At 38.9% G+C, this 24846-nt stretch overlaps 1 protein-coding gene across 7 annotated transcripts in view; it reads left to right on the top strand.

Annotated features, from left to right (window-relative positions):
• MTF2 (metal response element binding transcription factor 2) overlaps positions 1 to 24846 on the top strand; it is a 93956-nt gene that overhangs the window by 15075 nt on the left and 54035 nt on the right. For 5 of the 7 annotated variants that reach the window (XM_036257477.1, XM_036257480.1, XM_036257479.1 and 2 more), the window contains exons 2-5: positions 18474 to 18672; positions 18796 to 18877; positions 24126 to 24221; positions 24457 to 24557. In XM_036257477.1, coding sequence (XP_036113370.1) covers positions 18474 to 18672; positions 18796 to 18877; positions 24126 to 24221; positions 24457 to 24557 — 478 coding nt within the window. Of the gene's footprint in view, positions 1 to 18448; positions 18673 to 18795; positions 18878 to 24125; positions 24222 to 24456; positions 24558 to 24846 lie in introns of those variants that run through there. The other 2 variants (XM_036257481.1, XM_036257482.1) reach the window with 1 other exon arrangement.

Below are 24846 nucleotides of genomic sequence, written 5' to 3'. Positions count from 1 at the left end.
GTGAAATGTCAATCAGAGAAAGACAAATATCATATGAGGTCACTTATCTGTGGAACCTAAAGAACACTATAAATGAAGAAACAAAACAGAAACACTCATAGATACAGAGAACAGACTGACGGGTGCCAGAGGGCATCAGGGTGTTGGGGGGACTGGGTGAAAAGGTGAAAGGATTGAGAATGGTAGTAATGGGCATATAAAGTACAGCATAGGAAATATAGTCAGTAATATTGTAATAGCAATGTATGGTGCCCAGTGGGTACTGGAAGTAGCAGGGGAACAGTTTATAAAGTATATGATTGTCTAACCACTCTGCGGTACACCTGAAACTACAAAATAATATTGAATGTCCAAAAAAAGAAAAAAACCACCAAAAGATGCAGTGTCTCTTAAAAAATTTGTTTTTATTGATTTTTAGACAGAGAGAGAGAAACATTGATGAGAAACATTAATTGTCTGCCTCCTGCACACCCCCTACTGGGGATCAAGCCTGCAACCTGGGCATGTGCCCTGACCAGGAATCAAACCGGTGACCTCTTGGTGCACAGGTCAGTGCTCAACCACAGAGCCATACTGCCCAGGCAGATGCAGTGTCTTATCTGTTCCCTCCATCCTTAGCAACAACTACTTTTTACTTTTAGCTATATATTTTTTTGCATTTCTAAATAAAACTTTGCTGTATCTTGATTCATCAGTTTTAGACATTTTTTTCCTATAATGTTAGAGGAGGAATTTCTCACATAGTCTCTTTTCCCATTCTTTCAGGGTGCTTACACAAAAAGTTTCAAACCCCATTTTTCTTTTATGATTATATAAAATTTACATATGAGCCATATAGAGTATGATATAAGAAATTAATGTTGAGTATTAAATGACTCAATACATGCTAAGTACTTAGAACAGTGCCATATATTTGTTACATATTTTTAGTTGTTATTTCTAGTATTACATTTCTTATACAATTGGGTTTAAAAATTGACTCATTCAGTAAATAGAATTTGCTTAGTTTTCTTTGAACATTGAAATTTTCACAAATCTTTCCCGTTCTGTAAACTGTCTTGCAGTATAGTTTTTCATACTGTCAACCTGTCAAATGATTTATCAGTTACATTGTTTTTTGTTTTTTTAAATTTTAGTGATTTTCAAAGAGAGGAAAGGGAGAGAGAAACATCGATTTGTTTTTCCATCTATTCATGTATTAATTGGTTGGCTCTTGTATGTGCCTTAACCGTGGATCAAACCTACAGATGGTGTTTTGAGGATTGCCTTACAATTCCCTTTGTTTTTTTGCTGTGTTGAATCCCTTGCATCTTGTGTCTGCCTTTTACTTTGTTTGCTCCCTATTTTTGGTATCTCCTATCAGGATTAAAGAAAGTGTGCTTGGGTAATAAATCTTTATAGACTATATATACCTGAAAATGTACTTATTTTACCCTTAGTCTTAATTGATAATTTGGTTGGTTTTAAAGTTGATTTTCACTCGTATTTTTCACTTAGAATTTTGAATGAATAGTTCCTGTCTTCTAACTTCTGATATTGCTATAACAATTCCATTAATATTCTCAGTCCTTTGTAAGTTGACTTTTTTAAAAAAATTGGCTGGTGTGGCTCTGCGGTTGAGTGTCGACCCGTGCACCAAGAGGTCGCCAGTTCGATTCCTGGTCAGGACACATGCCTGGGTTGTGGGCCATATCCCCAGTGGGGAGCATGCAGGAGGCGGCCAGTCAATGTTCTCTCTCATTGACATTTCTATTTCTCTCTCCTCACTTCTTCTCTCCCTAAAATCAATAAAGGAAAAAAAATATTTTAAAACATTCTTACCTGAGGATATGTTCATTGATTTTGGGGTGGGGGGGGGAGAAAATCATTGATGTGAGAGAGAGAAACATTAATTGGCTGCTCAACCATTGAGCCACACCAGCTATGAGCTTGTTTTTTGTTGTTTTAAATTCGACATATTAGAGAGATCATATGGTATTTGTCTTTGTCTGACTTCTTTCACTTAAGGTCCATTCATGTTGTCGCAAGTGGCAAGATTTCATTCTTTTTAATGGCTGAATAATATTTCACCACATTTTCTTTATTCATTTATCCATCTATGGACACCAAAGTTATTTCCATATCTTGGCTACTGTAAATAATGCAATGAACGTGGAGGTCCATGAATCTTTTGGAGTTAGTATTTTCGTTTTGGATAAATATTCAGAAGTGGAATTTTGAAGTTTTTGAGGAACCTCCATCTGTTTTCCATATAGTGGCTGCACCAGTTTACATGCCCACCTATAGTGCCCAAGGGTTCCCCTTTCATCACATCCTTACCAACCCTTGTTGTTTGTTCATTAATGGATGACATCCATTCTAACAGGTGTGAAGTGATATCTCACTGTGGTTTTGACTTAGGTTGAGCACCTTTTCATGTAATTGTTGACCATCTGTATGTCCTCTTTGGAAAAAATGTTCAGATCCTCTGCCCATTTTTTAGAATTGAATTATTTAGGGATTTTGTTGTTGTAAAAGTTTTTTAAATATATTTTGGTTATTAACGCTTTACCAAATATATGATTTGCAAATATTTACTCCCATTTAGTAGATTGCCTTTTCACTTTGTTGAGGTTTCCTTTACTCTGTAGAAGCGTTTTAATTTATGTAGTACCACTAGTTTATTTTTACTTCTGTTGCTTTTTATTGGTGTCAAATCTTTAAAAATCATCAAGGAGTATACTGTCCATGTTTTCTTCTAGAAGTTTTATGATTTCAGGTCTTATGTTCAGATCTTTAATTCATTTTGAATTGCTCTTTGTGTGAGATAGTGATCTAGTGTCATTCTTTTGCATGAGGCTATCCAGTTTTCCCAGCACCATTTATTGTTGACACCCCATTATATAGTCTTATCTCCTTTGCTGTAAATTAATTGACCATATATCTGTGGATTTATTTCTGGGCTTTATTCAGTTCCATTGATCTTTGTCTCTTTTTATGCCAGTACCATACTGTTTTGATTACTACAGCTTTGTAGTATAGTTGGAAGTCAGGAAATGTGATGCCTCCAACTTTGTTCTTTTTTCCCAAGATTGCTTTGGCTATTCAAGGTCTTTTGTGGTTACATACAAATTTTAGGATTGTTCTATTTCTGTGAAAAATGCCCCTGTGATAGAAATTGCATTGAATCTGTACATTGCTTTGGGTAATAGGGACCTTTAAAAATATTTTTATTGATTTTAGAGAGAGGAAGGGACAGGGAGGGGAGAGAGAGAGAGAGAGACATCAGTGTGAGAGAGAAACATCAATTGGTTGCCTCCTATATGCACCCCCAACAGGGGACCGAACTCACAACCTGGGCATGTGTCCTGACTGGGAATCGAAGGAGCGACCTTTTGGTGCATAGGATGATGTTCAACCAACTGAGCCATGCTGGCCAGGACAGTAATATGGACACTTTAACAGTATCAATTCTTTCAGTCCATGAACATGGAATATCTTTTTGTTTGTATTTTCAGTTTTGTTTATTGATATCCTAATAGTTTTCAATGTGCAGTTCTTTTACCTCCTTGGTTAAATTTATTCTCGTGTATTTTTTTCTTTGTGCAGTTGTAAAGGGGTTTGCTTACTTAATTTCTCTTTCTGATAGTTACTAGTGTATAGCAGCACAACAGATTTTTATATATTGATTTTGTATTCTGCAACTTTTGTTTATTCTGTTTTTTGGGTTTTTGTGTGTGTGTGTGTGTGTGGAGTCGTTAGGGGAGATATATAATTCTATGTTATCTGCAGATAGTGGCAGTTTTACTTCTTTTTTTGTTTAAATTTGGACTTTTTTTCTTGCCTCATTGCTCTGACCAAGACTCCCAGTACTTTATTGAATAAAGGTGGTGAGAGCTGGTATCCTGGTATTTTCCTGATCTTAGAGGAAAAGCTTTCAGCTTCTCACCATTGAGTATGATGTTAGCTGTGGGCTTGTCATATATAGCCTTTACTATGTTGAGGTATGTTCCCACAATATACCACTTTGTTCAGAGTTTTTATCATAAGCGGATATTGAACTTTGTCACATGCTTTTTCTACATCCATTGAGATGATTATATTAGTTTTCTCTTTCATTTGAATGTGGTATAACACATTGATTGATTTGTGGATGTTGAAGTATCCTGGTATCCCTGGAATAAATCCCACTTGATCATGGTGTATGATCCTTTTAATGTATTGTTGAATTTAGTTTGCTAATATTTTGTTGAGAATTTTTACATACATGTTCATTTAGAAATAATTGCCTCTAATTTTCTTTTCTTGTTCTGTCCTTGTCTGGTTTTGATGTCAGGGTAATGGAGGCCTTTCAATTCCTCCTCATGTATCCCTAGTGCCTTTAAAGTGTGTGTGTGTGTGTGTGTGTGTGTGTGTGTGTGTGTATGTGTATTTTTTGTTGTGGTGGTTAATCCTCACCCAAGGATATTTTCCATTGATTTTTAGATAGGGAGGGAGGGGGAGAGAGAGAGAGAGCGAGCGAGAGAGAGCTAGAGAGAGAGAGAGATACATTGATGTGAGAGAGACACATCGATTGGTTGCCTCCCTCATGACCCCGACTGGGGCCGAGGATTGAACCTGCAACCTAGGTAGATGCTCTTGACCAGGAATTGAACCCATGATCTTCAGTCCTCGGGCCGATGCTCTTAAACCGCTGAGCCAAACCAGCCAGGGCTTTTCTTTTCTTTTTTGAATTTTCAGGGGAGGAAGGAGGGGGGGTGGACATTAATCTGAGAGAGAAACATTGATTGGTTACCTCCCATATGCACCCCAACTTGGGGCTGAACCTGCAACCTGGGCAAGTGCCCTGACCAGGAATCGAGCCAGCGACCTTTTGTTGCATGGGACCAGCTGAGCCACACCAGGGCCCTAGTACCTTTTTAGCTGCTGCCCCAACACTGAAACTCAGAGGGAGTGAGTCCGAGTAAGTCCAAACCTGGGTCTCCAGAAGCTCTCCATCTCACTCAGCCACAATTCCCACTGGTTTTTATAGCCAGAAGTTAGGGGGACTTCTCTTCTTGGAACTGGAACACTGGGCTGGGGGCATTTGCTGTGGGGCTATGACCCCTTACTCCTCAGGGGCAGATCTCTCAAGTCGAGATACCCTTCTGATTTTTATCCCATCACATGTGGGCGTTGGACTAGCTGTTCTGTGTTTCCACCCCTCCTACCAGTCTCAATATGACTTTATATCCTTAGTTATAGGACTGATTTTCAGCTCCATTTCAGGCAGTTCTGAATGGTGGTTTTTCTGTAGTTTAATTGTAATTTTGATGTGGTCGTGGGACGACGCGAGTAGCGTGTTTACCTACCCCACTATCTTGACTAGAAGCTATAATATTTATAGTTTTAATTAAGTAAAACACTTTGATTTAATGAATATAGTTCAATAAGAGATGTTGAGGATGGGAGTTGGAGATGAACATTTTTTATACTTATGTGCTTAAGAAGGAAGGTCTAGCTGAATCTTTCCTACCAAAATCTTGGGCCCTGAAGATAGGAACCTTGACTGTTGTGAAGGAAAAATTATTAACCTGAAAGTGAGTTGAATTAATAGTTTTACTACTACTTATTGAGAAATTATACTGTCAAATCTTTAACTCATGTTTTTAAATATTAATCTGATAGTAGTCCTCAGAGATTATTATCTCAGACAGATGAAATAAACTGTCCATGGTCTTACAAGTAATATTCAGGTTGTTTCCTTGTTAGCTGGGGGAATAAATTGGGGAATGGTTAGGGAAGAAAAAAGAAAGCCACACTATTTGAATTATGCATCCAATCCCCAAGTTCTTGAGTCAGGGTCATATTTATTGTGGGAGGTGGGAGTAGTCAACCAAGAAGGAAGAACTTCTTTGTCTAGGCCAGTGGTTCTCAACCTGTGGGTCGTGACCTCTTTGAGGGTCAAATGACCCTTTCACAGGGGTCGCCTAAGACATAACAGTAACAAAATTACAGTTATGAAGTAGCAATGAAGATAATTTTATGATTGGGGGTCACCACAAAATGAGGAACTGTATTCAAGTGTCGCAGCATTAGGAAGGTTGAGAACCACTGGTCTAGGCAATATCTTTCAGTGGCTATCGGAGTAATGAAGAAAATACTTCCAATAATAATGGCATTATAGATAGAAATAGTCTGTATGGTGTGTGTTGCCAAATAATAAAAGCAGATAGCAAGTAGTAATAGTATTAATGACTATTCTTGATATGACTTGCTCTTCTGACACTCCTGCTACTTTGTCACCTGCAGAACATTAGAAAAAGCGTACATCATCCCCAGTCTGTGATAAGGATATGTCCAGTTTCCTTGATCCTTGGATTCCCACTTTAATCTACTAATCATCTTAATATACCCACTTGAATATATTTAATATACATCCTGCATATGTGTGTGTCTTGTAAAATATATGGGGTTGTATATGCATGTTTTCAGTTTGTGTAGATGATAATTGTGCTATGAAGTTTGTTTTGCTTCTGTTTTCAATACATTTGTGAGCTTTTTCCATGTTATTGAATATTCCACTTCCAAGGTTACAACAATGTTCTACATTTTCAAGTTAGATTTCAGATTTTACATTTTACTTTTATGTCTTTAATCCATTTGGGGAGAGGGAGAGGGAGAGGGAGAGGAGGGGGGGGGGGAGAGGGAAGAGTGTGAATTAGGGATGTAGTTTCTTTTTTAAGTTAGCCAGTTTCCCAAATACTGTTTAGTAAATAATACATCCTTTCTGTACTGATTTGTGATACCACTTTCATCATTTATCAACTTACCATAAATGAATGTTGATTTTTAAAAATTGATTTGAGAGAGAGAGAGACATCAATTTGTTGTTCCTCTTATTTATGCATTCATTGGTTGATTCTTGTATATGCCCTGATTGAGGATTGAACCCGCAACCTTGGCATAGTGGGACGACACTCTAACCAACTGAGCTACTCGGCCAGAGCTAAATGATCTGTTTTGGGGATATCTATTCCTGTTGCATGTCTTCTGGAACAGTTTTTCTCTGGAATATGTCAAAGTGTCTGGTAGGGCAAGTCTTCTTTTTGTACTTCCTTTTAAAAATTGATTTAGCTATTCTATGGACTTTTAGCTTAACTAATTTTATAAAATGTTTGACCTCAAAAAGTCCTGCTGGAATTAATTGGAATTTTATTAAACTCATATGCTAAAGATTATCTGCCAAATAAATTGAAATTTAACTTGCATCAACTCCATTGAGAGAAGCAAGAATATTCTAGATGCTCTTAACATCCTATTAAATGAAAAGGTATGGACTGGACATTTAATGGGTGTTGGGAAAGCAGGGAGCACCTTACATAAACCTACAGCAGAAGTAGGGAGTATAGAGCCATAAGGAAAGGGCATGTGAGCCAGTTCCTTTATTTGGTTTGGTTTTCTGTTTAAATTTTCTTTGGTCTGACTTGTTTTTTGTTAATCCTCACCTAAGGATATTTTTCCATTGCTTTTTAGATAGAGTAGAAGGGAGTTAGAGAGACAGAAACATCAATGTGAGAGAGACACATTGATTGGTTGCCTCTGCACAACCCTGACTGGGGCTTGAACCTATAACCCAGGTACGCACCATTGAGTGGAAATCAAACCCGAGACTGTTTGGTCCGCAGGCAGATGCCCTAACTTCTGAGCCAAGCTGGCTAGGGCTGGTCTGACTTGTTAAACAGGAGAGGCAGCCTAGCCTGGATGCAGGATGATACAGCTTTTGTAGCTACTGACCAGAGTCAACTGAGCACCCAGAGAAGTCCATTTATTATGGCACTTCTACAGCCTATGAGTTGGGAAAAATATTTCCAACATGTAAAATAAAGTATTATTTATAATATATAAGATTCTCTTGATGATCATGGAAAGGATTAACATTTCAGTTTAAAAAACAGGCAAAGATCATCAACTGCACTTTCCAGAAGATGTGCAAATTGTTAACAGATCTATGAAAAAATATTTCTCTAATAATAGAAATATAGATAGAAAGTGTGTGTGTGTGTGTGTGTGTGTGTGTGTGTGTGAAGTAACAAGAGGGTGATACTCCCTGTCAGTGAACATGTAGGCTATCAAGTTTATTCTGATAGTGTCAGTGAGAATTTTAATTGGAACTTGTTTTGGGATTCATTTAACAATATTTATCACATTAAAAAATATATGTAATATGGGTTAAGGGGAAATGAGGTGTTTAAATGAAACAATATTGGCCATAAGATTATAATTGAAACTGGGTAGTGAATTACCTGATGGTTCGTTATACTTGTTTTGTCTACTTTTGTATATACTTGCCCTTTTTACAGTAAAAAGGAAAAATGTACATATTCTTTGATGCAGTAATTATTATTTATGAATTTAATTTATATAGTAGTTGGAACACTTAAAAACAAAATGTAGAAGGATGAACTTTATATTATCGCTTGTATTAGGGAAACATTGGAAATATCCTAAGTGTTCTTCAGTTGGATAATAGTTTGAAAGTAGCTTAGTAGTTGATGATAAGATTATCTGATATATATTTATTTTATACTTAAACAGGTGGACATTACATTGTCAAAGATATATTGTTATGTGAGAAGTTATAGAAACAGTATATAATCTACTTTTTGTTAAAACATATGAATTATATCTCTATCTGTAGTGTATACATAAGAAAAATCAGGACATAAATAGTTTTATTTTATGGGAGAAGGAAGCACAGGACATTTTCATTTTGACTATGTATTTTTATATTTATTTATTTTACAATCTGCATATTTACCTTTGCGATCAGAAAGGAAATAATAAATTCTAAAGTTAGAAAAATTATTTTGGCTTCTAATTAAAGGTCACATTTTAGAGAGGAGGGAAGTAATCAGTGACATTAATGGGGAAAAACCTTTGGATAAATGTACAATATTTATCCTAGTTATGCCTTGAGTTGTGGTATTATGAGTCATTTATTTACCCTTCTGTTTATTGTCTGTAAAATTTCTTTGGGCAGAGAAACTTTAAAAGAGGAGAATACTTTTACAAATAATCTGTTTATTAATGTAGTTTTATATTTGATTTTTGTTTTTCATATTTATATGGATGAATAATTGGTGTGTATCTGCCTTAGAATATGAATTAGAATCTGTTGTTTACACAGAATAAAACAGATTGTATTCACTTATCTTTAGAAGTTTAACTTTTTAAATGTAGATTTTTATTTAATTAAACTTGAACTTTATATATTTAATATAACTTTTCTGCTTTTTATATACCATGCTCTGTGTAGAGCATTGAGGTACATCTGTGAATAAGAGTAAGACAGGCACATTCCCTCTTTTTGGTGTAATGTTTGAGCAGTGGTGCTATATGTTGCAGTGTGCTGAAGACTAAATGGGAAGACTGTAGGAGTGGAGATAGTTAAGTATGCATGACTTTGCCCCAGAAGTTTGGCTGTGAATGGGAGGAAAGAAATAGGAACACAAGGAATCAAGAGAATTTTAGTTCTCTTTTTTCAATAAATTATTGAAAATATTTAAGCATAGTTGACTGTTAATGGAAAGATGCCAATAGAAAGATTTATTTATTTTTGTTGTTTTTTTGTTAATCCTCACCTGAGGATGTTTTTTTCATTGATTTTTAGAGAGTGGAAGGGGGGGGGGGCGTGGAGAGAGAAACAGTGTGAGAAAGACACATGGATTGGTTGCTTCCTGCGTGCACCCCACCTGGGGCCATGGATTGAACCTGCAACCCAGGTATGTGCCCTTGACCAGGAATCAAACACTGACCATTCAATTCCCAGGCCAATGCTCTAACCACTGTACCACACTGGCCAGGGCAGAAAGATTTATTGAAGGCTGGCTTTGGTCTATAATTGTATAACCTTGATCAAGATATTTAATCTGTCTTCTTACAGTTATAGTTTCTTTGTATGTAAAAAGGGATTTGTGAAGTTATCATCTGTAGTAATGCCTCCATAGCATTGTTCTGAGTATTAAATTCCTTTGTTCCCCTGCCACAGTAAATAGCTCATAATAGGGGCTCAACAGTGACTTGTGAATGAATAAATATGCAGAATGCTTAATGTAGTGTCGAGCATGTAGTAAGAATTCAGTAACTTTTTCCCAGAGGTTTGGCTGTGAATGGAGAAAAATAAGGAATTGTAGAGGGCACACAAGGACAAAGGTAGCTATTATTGGATTAAGTATCATTAAAACACAATACACCAGAAATATTAGGAGATGCAGGACAAAAACATTAGGAGATGGAAAAGTAAGAAAATGATTGTTGATAGTTAAGATAGCAGACCTTGCTATCATGAAAAAGAGGGAGAATTTGTTGAAACAATAGCAGAGCATATGGAGCTATATGGGAATGTTTGCAATTTTGATTTTTATATGTCTTCCCCTCTAGAATTGGAAGATTATAGGTCCTGGTAGTTACCTTGGCATTCTATTGAGGTCATTTCTTACCCATAATTAATTATGTTGCTCAGGCTTTGGTTAATTTCTTTAACTTAAGAGAAGCAACATCTCTCAACCACAGGATTTACAGCTTTTTAGAAAGTTGCTTGCTGATAAAGTCATTTTAATTCTTTGAAGGTATTAAATTATTTCAGTGTCTGGAGAAAGAAGGTTTAAGTTGCCGAACTTGTAGCTTTTTCATGGAACACCATTTTTACCTGAAACAATGGATGACTTGGGTATATGGCAGATATTTCTGAAGTGACATACTCACTTTGCTTATATTTACTTCCTTATTTACCATTTTTGATTTTTGTTGTTGTTGTTCCTATGTGTAAGAGTTACTATCTGGTGTAATTTCTTTAATACAGTTTAGTTCCTACCACCTCCTTTGTGCTGCGATTGTCAAATGTATTACATCTCTATATGTTATAAAATATTGTTATTTTTATTTATAAAAATAAAATTATATACATATTGTTTCATATACTTACATTAGAGGAACTATGCATTTACGATGTGGTTTTTTAAAAATACGTTTTTATTGATTTTTTTTTTTTTTTTTTTTAAGAGAGGAAGGGATAGAGAGAGAAACATCCATGTGAGAGAGAAACATCTTTTGGCTGTCTCCTGCACACCCCCTACTGGGGATCCAGTCCGAAACCCAGGCATGTGCCCTGACCAGGAATCAAACCAGGACATCTCAGTCCATGGGATGTCGCTCAATCCACTGAGCCACACTGGCTGGGCTATAGTGTGTTTTATAATTAATTATGTTTGCCTGTGTTCTTTCTTTTCTTGTATGAGTGTATTTGAAGTTTTACCTTGGTTAACTTGCTTTCAACCCTAAGAATTTCCTTTAGTATTTCTTGTAAGGTGCTTTGCTAGCAACAAATTTTCTCTGTATTTGTTTATCTGGGAGTATCCTTATTCACCTTCATTTAGAAATTTTTTTAATTTTTAGTTTTGTTTTTTTTTAATTGATTTTTAGAAAGAAAGGAAGGGAGGAGAGAGAGACAGAAACATGGATGAGAGAGAACACCAACTGGCCACCTCCTGCATGTCCCCCACTGGGGATCTGGCCCATAACCTAGGCATGTGCCCTGACCAGGAATCGAACTGGCAACCTCTTGGTGCATGGGTTGACCTCAACCACTGAGCCACACCAGCCGGGCTCACCTTCATTTTTGAAAGATAGTTTTGCTGGCTATAAGATTCCTGGTTGGTAGTTTTTTGTTTTGTTTTTTTCTTTCAGCACTTTGAATATGTCATCTTACTACCTTCTGCCTTCATTGTTTCTGCTGAGAAGTTATGTTATGGGGTTTCCTTATAGTTGATGAGTAATTTTCTTGCTACTTTCAATATTTTCTCTTTGTCTTTCAGCATTTTTACTATGGTATGTCTGGGTGTAGAGATCTTTGCATTTATTCTTGGAATTTGTTGAGCGTCTTGGATGTGTAGATTAATGTTTTTTTTTAACAAATTTGGGAAATTTGGGGAGATAACAGATGTCTTTAAAATGTATATCTTTCCTCCCTCCCCTCCTTTCTTTAGAGCAAAATGGCTTTATTGCAAGTGCCTGGGTGCAGGTGGGCTGAGCCGAAAAGGGTTCAGCTTCTAATAGCAGTTGGGGTGTAGGTTATATACTCTAAGTTTAGCTTCTGGCAGTTCCTGCTCATGTACTCTGCCTGGCCTGTTGTCCACTTTGCGTTGGACTGGTCTGGTATCTCATCCTGCATCTGCTGGGTGATCCATTGCCTTGTGGATAATTCAGAGAATCCTTATCTTTACTCAACAGAAGGCTGAGTGAAGGTCATTCAAGCAACACAGTTTTTCAGTTTCCATCGTTTGCAAGCTTTTACCTTTACCCTTTAAAACATCACTAACCCTTTCATTCCCATCTTATAATGATGATAAAAAGGACAAAGGGGCGAAGTTTCTCTTTGTCTACTTCATGCAGGTGTGGGGTCGTCGTGGACTCCTAAAAAGAATTTGTTAGATAACTTCTTGGGGAATGGTGCCATAGGGTCCTTTTACCTGTGCTAGAACAAATTGTCCAACTATCTGGTGATTAAAATTTTGCAGATGATTTTGTACAAACCTTGTAACCAGGTGCAAGAGGCAGGGTCCAAAAAGCAATAACAAGAAGGCTAATACTAGGAGCGTAGCCAGGTCAGTTTAGGCAGGGCTGCCTCTATACCTGTCCAGATAGATTGGACTAGGTGATCCTGACTGAATTCTTTTAGCCACTGGGCATTATCTAGAATTAATTGTGTCCTGTCCTCGACCTGTCCAGTTGAGTTAACATAGAAGCAACAAGATGTCTTTGCTGTAACGCATACACCTCCTTCTTTTGCTAGTTAATAGACTAGTGCGTGCGGTTATCTATTACTATGCAGGCAAGAGAGTCGAGGGATTTTGAAAGAAGCTTGAAATTTTCACTGGTATCTCTATCTATATTTGCCATGGTGGCAGTTATGTTTTTTTGCTGTTAGGACTTTATAAGTAATTCCTCCCACAAGGCCCGCGGTGGTAATTGCAGCTGTGGCTCCTGCTATGAGGAGACCGACTCCCTTTTTTTGCCTTATGTTGGCTTCTGGGCTCAGGGCTTGATGAGGTTGAATTAGGGATGAAGGAATGGATTAAGGTATTGGTTAGGGTGACATGTCCTACTGCTCATAAGCCACTCTGTTTTGCTGGGTTTTGGCATTGAATAGCAATTCTTCTCCTGGGGGCAGAAGTGTTTAGTGCACCTAAAAACATCACTCCTGCTGATAAGTAAGTAGACCAGTCATATTTGGGCCTAGGGAGGTGTTTGATAGACCCACAGTAAGGCTTGAATGATTAAACCATGATAGGGAGAGTGCTACTGGTATAACTACACCCTAGATAGCAACTAATTTCCCTAGGATGATTTTCTTGGTATAGCTTTAAGTCCCTCTGAGCTTGCACATATAAACTCCAACTGCAGGGGTTAGACACATTATGAATAGTTAGATTACAGGTACCTCTCATAAGGTTATAATGAGAGATATTATATATGGTGCCTGCTTTAATGGTCTGTATTCATAATGAGAATCAAGATCAAGGGAACTTTTGCCCTTCTGCTCCACAGGAGGTTTCTGTCCTCCCTGAGCTCGCCTTAGGACAGACACCTGCATTATCGATTGACAGGTGTACCATCCCATTCAAGGTCCCCACCTAGCACTGTCCCCAGAGCAGGTTGCGCCCAGCCAGCACAGCTGAACACTTGATGCTGGAAGCAAGAGTCCCTTGGGGCTCACCCTCCTCCCCCGCCTCACTGGGTCAGTGAAGAAACGGTAAGAGTAGTGGTGTTTCACTGGAGGCCGGTGGATCCTGCTCGAGGGGATGGAAGGGCAAGGTGGGGTGGGAGGGTTATGTTAGGAGAGGAAGCAGATTCTTGGAGGAGACCAAGTAAAGAATGATAGTGGCTGGTAGGGAGAGAAGGAGTAAAGATTAAAGTAGCATGGAGTTTAACTAGACTGTCTCGCCCTAACAAGGGAGTGGGGAAGGCTGGTAACACTAAAAAAAGAGTGGAGAAAGATATAAGGGCCTAGAGAACAAGTGAGTGTCTGATTGCCCTGGGTTGTAATATTTGGCCATCAATTCCCACAACTGAAATCCCAGAGCATTGAAGAGGTCCCCTGAACTCGGGAAAGGCAGAGTAAGTTGCTCCGGTATTGACTGAAAATGAAATTGGCCTACCTGCTACCATCAGAGTTATCCAAGGTTCGGAGTTCGAGATGATGGTCGGGGTGTCTGTTCCTGAGCACCTTCAGTCTTCAGCCGCAAGGCCAATCAGATCAAGGCTTGGATTTCCCATTCCACTAGCCCGAGGAAGGGATGAGAACCGACTCTGCACAGTCTCTCCACAGTCCAACTTCCAGTGGGCTCCTCCACATTGAGGACATGGTTTAGGTGGTGGTCAGGGCCAGTCTGGTTGCATTTAAAGCAGGGACGTGAGGGTCCGCTCCGCTGATTCTGGTGATCACTCTTCTGTCCCCTGAAGGGGGTTTGCTGACTCCTTTGATTAGTGGGGCCTCTGATGGCAGAGGCAAGCATTTGGAATTCTGCTATTCTTTGCTGTTTAGCCTCTTCATTGCAATTATTAAAAACCTTAAAGGCTAGATGTAGAAGTTCCCCTTGAGGGGTTTGAGGGCCATGTTCAAGTTTTTATAACTTTCTCCTAATGTGTGGGGCTGACTGAGAGATAAATCTCAGGTTTAAAATGGCAGTCTCTTCTGGGCTAGTAGGATCTAAGTTAGTAAGGCAGGATAAAAAGGTTGCAGGGTTTTCATTCCTTTCCTGGGTTATTTCAGACAGTTTTGCATAGTTAACCGCCTTGTGTGAGGCTTTTTTAAGTCCCTCAATGAGACATATTACCATATGGTCCCTGGCTTTCCTACCTGCCCCATTGTCCTGATAATTCCACCTGGGGTCCTGGCTAGGGACTGCTTGGGCCCTACCAGGTTAGTTGGGGCCAGTCGTCTTAGATTATTGGCATGGTCCCGGGTGTTAACCCAGACACGATTTTTATCTTCCGGATTAAGGGTAGAGGAGAGAATAACATGAATATCATTCCAAGTTAGATCATACGACTGGGTAAGGTACTCGAATTCCTGAGTATAATTGGTGGGATCCTCAGTAAAGGATCCTAGTCTTTTATTTATTTGGGACAAATCTGAGAGAGAGAAGGGGATACAAACTCTGACAGTCCGTTCAGCTCCCACTGCTTCCCTCAGGCGACATTCTAAAATGGGGGCTAAAGTAGGGGACAGATAGAGACCAAAGATGGTTCCCAGTCACGTGTGTGAGAGAGTAATTTGCAGCAGTAGAGGAGTTGGAGCTGAAGTAGAAGGTTCAGGGTAGAGTGCCACCACCCTACCCTGCAGAAGGGGCTGGAGGAGGCCCTCCCGGAGGGGTTTAGGGAGAAGGAGGTGGGTGGAGTGAGATTGGCTGGGTCAAAGGAGGAAACAGGAGAAGTTAGAGCTCTGTCTTCAGAGGGAGGTTTAGGAGGATTAAAATGGAGTAGGAGGATTTGGGAGGGAGAGTGCGAATTGAATACAAAGAGGTGTGATCTGAGTGCAAAGGGGCCTGGATATAAGTAACAGACCGTTTTCCTTGCCTTTGACAGAAATTGTCTAGGTCGGTGAGAATGTCGAAAGTGCTGTTCTCAGGCTGTTGTGAACCATTGTCTAATTTGTACTGAGGCCACGCAGTGTTACAGTAAAAAATGGGTTGTTTGGGACATAAGTCCTGAGCGAGCCCTAGAGTCTGTAGGATTTTTAGGAGGCATCCTAGGGGTGTTGCACGAGGGATGGAAGATTGAGTGTTTCCCATGTTGCAGTGTGTGATGTCGTGGCCTAGTGGTCTGACGGATACACTAGTGGAAGAAGAAGGCGTCTCCCCTTCTCCCCCAGAATAGAGAGATGTGCTGAGGTGAGCTGAGGGAACCTGGTTCCCGAGGAGCGTGTCCCAACCAGTGCTGGATTGCGAGAGGGACGATCACACAGACGTGACCGAGAGACTGGCCCTCTTATGTTCCTGATGGGGGATAACAGGACAGCCCGGAGAATCAGACCGATAGGCAAAAAAACACTCAACCAGTGAATTAGTGTCCCGTGTTGATGCTAGATTGGCAAGGAAAGGTTGGAGGTCCGGTATCCAGCTGAGGATGTGATCAGTCTCCCGGTCCGAAAGGAGACCCGGAGGACTCTGGGGCCTGTGATTGCCCCCTATGCAGGATCCTCACAGACCTCTCCTGGTTTTTAGCACCAAGTAAAAGGTGTGAGCCGGCAGGAGATCACATCCACAACACAAGGCCAGTGTAGAGCAAAATGGCTTTATTGTATATGCCTGGGTGCAGGCAGGCTGAGCCAAAAAGGGTTCAGCCTGTGTATCTTTTGAACTGAAATTTTATACCCTTTCCCTTTTTTTTTAGAGTGGGAGGGAGAGAGAGAGTGAGAGAAACATCAAAGTGAGAGAGACACATCGACTGATTGCCACCCACATGACCCCAACTGGGGCCGGGGACAAACTGCAACTGAGGTACACGCCCTTAGCGGGAACCGAACCCAGGTCTCTCTGGACTGTAGGCCGACGCTCTAACCGCTGAGCCAAACTGGCTAGGGCTATTTATCTAGTTTTACATATTGTTATATGGTTAATTAGTTAAAAATAATCTAGATTGGGAAAGTGAAACAAAACAATTTTCTTTAAGAAAGTTGGTAGTATGCTATATTGTCTGTGTAATAACTAATACATAATTTCTAATGTTATTTTAGAATATAATTTTGGGGTCTTTTGTTTAAAAAAACAAAAAAGGAGCCCTGGCTGGTTTGGCTCGGCAGCTAGGGCATCAGCCTGCGAACCAGAGTCCCAGGTTTGATTTTGGCCAAGGGCTCGTACCTCAGTTGTGGCTAGTCCTGGCCCCAGTTGGGGTATTGCAGGTGGCAGCCAATCAATATGTCTCTCTCACATCAATGTTTCTCTCTCTCTACCCCCCTCCCACTCTGTCTGAAGATAAATGTAAAAATATCTGTAGGTGAGGATTAAAAAATAAATAAATAAAGGAAAATGATTGTATACTTTTCATTTGATTATAATTTTGTAAAATTGGTGGTTCCCAATTTTTTTTTTTAATCCTCAGTGAAGGATATTTTTCCATTGATTTTCAGATAGAGTGGGAGGGAGGGACGGGGGGGGGGTAGAGAGAGAGAGAGACATCTATGTGAGAGACACATCGACTGGTTGCCTCCCACATGACCCTAACCAGGGCTGGGGATCAGACCTGCACCTGAGGTATATGCCCTTGGCCAGAATCGAACCGGAGACTCTTTGGTCCATAGGCCAATGTTCTAACCATTGAGCAAAACTGGCCAGGGTGGTGGTTCCCAGTTTTTATTTTAAACTTCTGGTTTGCATATTCGAGGGACTGGGATACATTCCTGTCAGTAAATAAGGATCAGTTAGTGATTCTCTGTTGGGAGGTCATGACTACCCTTCCAATGAGTTGAATATATCCAGCTACCCCTAAGTCACTGGTTAATGTGTTTTAACTATATGTGCCATAAGCATTTTTGTTCTTTATTAAGTGCTTGTGAAATTGTGCCATGCACTGTGGCTTTTTTTTAAGTTTAAACCCAGTTATGAAATACAAAGCATCCTTTGTTCTTTTTTTTTTCTTTTATCCTCACCCAAGGATATTTTCCATTTTTTGTACAGATAGAGTGGGAGGGAGAGAGAGGAAGGAGAGAGAGAGAAACATCGATGTGAAGGGACACATCGAGTGGCTGCCACCCGCACGACCAGGGCCGGGGACAAACTGCAACCGAAGTACGTGCCCTTAGTGGGAACCGAACCCGGGTCTCTCCGGACCGCAGCCGACGCTCTAACCGCTGAGCCAAACTGGCCAGGGCAAGCATCCTTTTGTTCTTTTTTTTTTTTTTAATCCTCACCCGAGGACATTTTTCCATTTTTTCGTTCAGGTAGAGTGGGAGGGAGAGAGAGGAACAGAGAGAGAGAGAGAAACATCGATGTGAAAAGGACACATCGAGTGGCTGCCACCCGCACGACCAACCAGGGCCGGGGACAAACTGCAACCAAAGTACGTGCCCTTAGCGGGAACCGAACCCGGGTCTCTCCGGACCGCAGGCCGACGCTCTAACCGCTGAGCCAAACCGGCCAGGGCGCATCCTTTGTTCTTGACCATGGCCTGCCTACTTCAATTTAGACCTGTATTTTGACGATAACTACTCTTATAATTTTGGAGTGGCTGCTGAATCCTGACCTCACCTTGGATAGGCACTGAATGAATATTGAGAACTGTTATCATTTTGTTTTAAACTTCTTTGTTTCTGGAAAGTATTTGTGATTTGAGGTATTTATTATATTTTACCTCAATTTAAGGTTTTTAACAAATAAAATATTATATTATTGATATAAAATAAGCTCTGTAAGTAACCTAATCTCATATATGTTTATCTTTTATTTTCTAAACAGAGACTCTACAGGGGTAGGTAATTCACTGGTCCACAAGCGGTCTCCTTTACGTCGAAACCAAAAGACCCCAACATCCTTGACCAAGCTGTCTTTACAGGATGGACATAAAGTCAAAAAGCCAGCATGTAAATTTGAAGAGGGTCAGGATGTCCTAGCTAGATGGTCAGATGGCTTGTTTTATCTTGGAACTATCAAAAAGGCAAGTTACCTTAGTATAAGATATCTTTTGCAGTTTTTACAGTAAACGTTTACTAATTCTGAAATTAAATTTAACTTTGTTTTTTATTTTAAAAGAAATCACAAGTATTCCTCTTTATTTCAGATAAACATATTGAAACAGAGCTGCTTCATCATATTTGAAGACAGTTCTAAATCCTGGGTTCTCTGGAAGGACATTCAAACAGGCAGGTGCTACTTTTTCTCTTAAACATGATTTATACTAAAATTTTATATTTTTTAATTGTCACTTTTGGTGCTATCTCTTCTGTAGTGTATTAAGGTATCTCATAATCACTTCTGTTGTGTTTTTTTTACTTTTTTTTAATCCTCACCCGGGGACATTTTTGCATTTATCTTCAGACAGAGCGGGAAGGAGAGAATGGGGAAGAGAAAGAGAGAAACATCAATGTGAGAGAGACACATTGAGTGGTTGCCACCCACATGGCCCTAACTGGGTCCAGGAACAAACTGCAACCGAGGTACGTGCCCTTAGCGGGAATGAATCTGGGCCTCTCTGGTCCATGGGCCAACTCCCTAACTGCTGAGCCAACTGGCCAGGGCTCAGAATCACCTTTGAGGAGAGGCTTAAAAAAAAAAATCAACCTTATATACTTTTCAGGGAATTAGAATCTATATAGGTGATTTTACACCTTTTTTCTTCTCATGGCACATGTAAACTAATTACTAAAACTGCGGCACGCCAAAAAATATTTTTCTTTTGCTGATTTGACCAAAAAAGTAGGTATAATTTTGATTTATTAATAATTTTAGTTTATCTCTACCAGACAGGTACTGTTTTGTTGGCTGTTGTCATTTTCTTAGTTTTCCATCTAAGCCAAGGGAAAAGAGGTCACTGCCCCTGACTAAATAGGTATTGCACATTCTAAAAATTTTTGTGACACACTAGTTGAAATCACTGATCTATATTAAAGACCACAGAAGTAAAAGAATCATTCTGTTAGGGTAGAGATAGACTAGAAGACAGGGGTGTCACTGATGTACACCTGTAAATCATTGTTAGGACCCTTCTAAGAACTTAGAAGAAATACTTTGGGCTTCACCTTAACTGTTATTTGTTTATAGTAGTACAAAGTTATGTAAAGAGCTAATAGATATTGAAAACATACTGTTTATCAGATGTTTGGGGGAGTTGGAACATACTAAAATGGCTAGAGTACTAGAAATATTCATGAATAAAAATGGTTTAAAATTACTATTTTTTGTTTATATGGGAAAATGAGGCTATATTTGATGCAAGAGAAAAAGAGTACAGGAACACCTTGGTCTGGTTATAGGTACATTTCTTACAGTGCTTTCTATTTTTACAAACTATAATTGCTGTGTGCCCTTTGAATCTGCGTCATAAAGGTTTTTTTAAGGTATCTCTTGCATGGAAAGTACTTTATTTATAAAAAAAGTATGAATATTAAAAATATGAGTATTTTAGCTGCACACTAAAGCGACACTTTTTTTTTTGGATCCTCACTCGAGGATATTCTTTCAAATATCTTCAGATAGAGTGGGAGGGGGAGAGAAAGATAGAGAGAGAGAAACATCAATGTGAGAAAGACACATCGACTGGTCGCCTCCCACATGACCCTGACCAGAGCCGGGGATCAAACCTGCACCTGAGGTATATGCCCTTGACTGGAATCGAACCCACGAGTCTTTGGTCCATTGGCCGATGCTCCAACTGCGGAGCCAAACGGGCCAGGGCAAGCAACACTTTCTTTCTTTCTTTTTTTTTGTATCCTCACACGAGGACACTTTTGCATTTATCTTCAGATAGAGCGGGAGGGATAGAGGGAGAAACATTGATGTAAGAAAGACACATCAAGTGGTTGCTACCCACATGACTCCAACTGGGGCCGGGGACAAGCTGCAACTGAGGTACATGCCCTTAGCGGGAACCGAACCTGGGACTCTGGTCTGCGGGCTGATGCTCTAACCACAGAGCCAAACCGGCCAGGGCAACACTTTTTTTTTTTAATTTAACAGTTTTAGAGAGAGTGGAAGGGAGGGAGAGAAACATTGACTGTTTGCCTCCTGCACACGCCCTGATGGGTAATCAAAACCTGCAACCTGGGTATGTGCCCTGAATGGGAATTGAACCTACCACCTTTTGGTGTATGGGATGATGCTCCAACCTGGGCTAACGCAACACTTGGTTTTACTTTTGTCATGTTAATAGGCCTGCACTAAGACTTGTGTTTTATATTTCCTGTTGTAGAAAGGAGATGTGAATTCTCTCTCCCTAAAGGGTGGATATCTTTCTAAAGTATTTCGTGATTGGGCTTTGTATTTGAACCCCAAATGCAACTTTATGATAGGTTATTGTGTTATATTATGTATTGAATCTAGAATTGATGGATCAGTGAGAAAAGCGATAGGAGGAAGATTGGATATCTTCAGTAGTAGTGATATTCAGCAGATCTTATTACCTGCCTATAGAATTTCCTATTTTTACTTTGTAAACGTGAGTCTGTCTTTGGTGGGACTGAAAATGTTACACTACTTCTGTTCCTCTTCTATTAGCTATGTGTCCCTTTCAACTTTTCTGCCTTTTGAAGGATCCTGTGAGTTAAATATAGGTTTCTCTGTCTTTTTTCTCTTCCTTCCCTCGCTCCCTCTCTTCTTTCAGAGTACCAGAGGTACAGAGGGATAGAAAGTTGTCATGAAAGTGAGGGTCCTGTCCAACATTTGCCCCACCCAGTATATCAGTTTAGTAGTCTGGTGGTTCTTTCCTCACTGGCTGCTTTTACTATCCTTGGAATTACCAAGGACTACTCCTTGGCTGTTAACTCTTTGTAACTCCCGGAAAGTAGCACACATGTAACTTGGAGTTGCTGTACAAGGAGCAAATAAACCTGAAAACTGCATTATAACAGATTTCAGTGTAGAATAGTTTTAATAGTTTTCTTCCTGTAAGAAACCTGCTGATAATAGATACTATCAAAATAACTTAATAAATTAGTGTAATTTCACTCATGTAATAAAGATTTCTTTGAAAAGTTTACATAAATACGGAAAAATATATATTCATATTAGTAATCAAAGAAATGTGCATTACAACAGGGAGATAACATGTTAAAAGAATTTAATGAATTTAAAAGGGTTTTTAATCTTAACACCTAATACTTTTATGGTTTCTGTGAAAATGACACACTGCTGATGACAGTGTAAATTTCTGTTTTGGATATGACTATATAGCTGCATTAAAATGTTTTTTACTCTTTATACAGCAGACTCATTTCAGCAGTTTATTCAAAATAAATAATTCAAAAGTTAAAGTAGATGAAAAATATTTGCTATAGCTTTATTTTAACAATAACAAAAATTTGGTTTATTGAAGATGAAATAGCTTGGACTTTATACTCAGTGAATTGAGAGTATAGAAGACTATTAAGTTACACAGAACATTCATGTCGACTTGATGGTAAAAAGATGTACTTGGATTTCACAAATAAAGGCATTTGTTTCCTGAGGTGAACACATATTGTTTGTTGAATTAGCAACTGCTTTTCTGAGGAGCTGCTTTCCCCCACACCAGTTCTCACGGTTGTAGTGGGAGTCAGATCAGAGACCTGCCCTACTCTGGGACTATTGGTGCTTTTCCAGGGAATTACAGATTTGGATAGAGAATTAGTCTGGTTGCTCTCCTGACTATAGCCATAAACTCAGAATCTGTGGGAATCCATGTTTAGCCAACTGTGCACAGAAGTAAACAAATCCTGGGAAAGCGGGAGGCTCGAGAGGACAAGAGACCAAAACAAACAACAAAAAATACAAAAAAGTGAACAACCAAGAAATTTGGTTAACTATATATGTAAGAATAGAGGCTTAATAAAGTAAATTTGGTTCTTTCCACTGGATGGAATATTATGTAGTTATTTGAAGTTATAATTTTGAAAACTGCAGTGTGAATAATGTTTTTGATAGAAAAAATATTACATAGTATTAACAAACGAAAGCGTCTCACAGTGTGGACTCCAGCATATCTAGGTTTGAATCCTAGCCTTGATACTTTCTGACTAAGGGTCCTTGGGTTAGTTACTTTATCTTTCTGAGCCTCAGTTCTTCTCTTTAAATATGCTATTTATCTAATAAGTTGCAGAATTAAACAAAATAGTGTATGTCAAGAGCCTAACAATACTTGGCTCATAGCACAAAATTGAAATTTTTTAATTGTTGTTATGTGAATAAAGTATGTGTATTAGTATTTTAACTATATATATATTTAAACCAATGAGAAGAAAATATTGGAAATAATTGTGTTAAAGTGATAAAATCATATTCTAAATATGATAGAATAAAATTGTTTTTAGAATAAAAAATGTTTAATGAAGAAATAATTTATTCAGGTTAAAAGTTTTTTTTGTTTTTTTCTTTATTGATTTTAGAGAAAGAGGAAGTGAGAAGGAGAGAGAGATAGAAACATCGATGAGAGAGAACCTCGATTGGTCACCTCCTGCATGCCCCCCCCTGGGGATTTGGCCCACAACCTGGGCATGTGTCCTGACCGGGAATCGAGCCGGTGACCTCTTGGTGCATGGGTCGGCGCTCAACCACGGAGCCACACTGGCTGGACCGAAAGTTTAATTAATAATTGTGGCACCCTCATATTTGTTGTAGTGGGATTTTATTAGGGTACATTATTGGATACCTTATTTCCAGATTTCAGAAGCTGGAGATTAAATAATTGGTGGTCAAGCTCTTTCATAAATTAGTGAATAAAAAGAAATGTTCCAAATCCAGAGAAAAAGGGATTGTTGATATATCTTCCTTGCCTGTTCCTTTTTTATTCTCATGATGTTGGGCAGTGTAGGGTAAGTAAACACATTTACATGGGTAGACGTGTGTTCTGGAGAGTAGTTCTAGTGTTGGCAAAACATCCCCTCAGGAGGATGGAAATACTAGAAAGGAATGATAAGGAATCCTGCTTGAGAGCAGTTTAAATTATGCCCTTTGCCAAAAAGCAGGCTAAATTATAAATGTAGACAGGTATCAGTTAAAGGTAGGATGAACACAGATAGGGAGCAGAGAGATAGCAGTTTGTATATAGTACATTGACTTGAAAAAAAATCATTATGGTCTAGTGAACAAACCTCGCCAATATGGGCTACTTACCGAGTCAAAAAGTAGTCTTGTTATATGGAATACTTCTTTATTATTTGATTTATTTTTTTCTTTATCGATTTTAGAGAGGAAGGGAGAGGGAAAGCACTAGTGACATTGATGAGAGAGAACATCGATTGGCCGCCTCCTGCATGCTCCCCACAGGGGATCTGGCCCCCAACCTGGGCATGTACCCTGACCGGGAATCGAATTGGTGACCTCCTGGTGCTTGGGTTGATGCCCATTCACTTAGCCACTCTGGCTGGGTTCTTTTTGATTTTAAATAAATAATAATATTTATTTTTTAAAATATTTCAGGAGCCACTGGAAGTGGGGAAATGGTCTGTACAATATGTCAGGAAGAGTATTCAGAAGCTCCCAATGAAATGGTTATATGTGATAAGTGTGGCCAAGGTAAACATTGATTCCTTTTAATATTGTGGAAAAGTTATGTTACCTACATAATGCCCCTGTTGAAGACTAATGATTAAAAAGACTTCACATTGGTAATTTGAAGCTGTTACAGTAAATTTATTTATCAGTTGTAATTATATTAATGCAGGAAAACAGAATACTAAAATGCCTTGAAATTGTGTTACAGTATTTATTAATAAAATAGAATTTGCTTTATGCTTTTTTTGATATTAAGGATATCATCAGTTGTGTCACACACCTCATATTGATTCCAGTGTGATTGATTCAGATGAAAAATGGCTCTGTCGACAGTGTGTTTTTGCAACAACAACAAAGGTATCTTTTAAGTGTTTTGGGCTAAAGCCCTAAGTGGAATTTGTGAGGCACTATCAACGTAATGATTGTGTACGTTGAAAATTTATTTGAATGAAATGAACAATCAGTGCTGGGCAGAAAGAGGTGCTGCTTTTATTGTTTGACTAATGATGCTTAAGTGACTTGCAACTATTTTGCACTTATTTTCTGGTAGTGGTCTTGGAAATGGGGCAGTAATTTGAAAAAAAAGATAATAGTAAAGATTATTATTAGTCAAACAGTTTGTGATCTGGTAAGAAATATAGATTGG

The sequence above is a fragment of the Molossus molossus genome, unplaced genomic scaffold (assembly GCF_014108415.1).
Source record: "Molossus molossus isolate mMolMol1 unplaced genomic scaffold, mMolMol1.p scaffold_m16_p_12, whole genome shotgun sequence".
NCBI lineage: Eukaryota > Metazoa > Chordata > Mammalia > Chiroptera > Molossidae > Molossus > Molossus molossus.
Note: the sequence above shows the minus strand (reverse complement) of the source record. Positions and strands in the feature narration are given on the sequence as shown.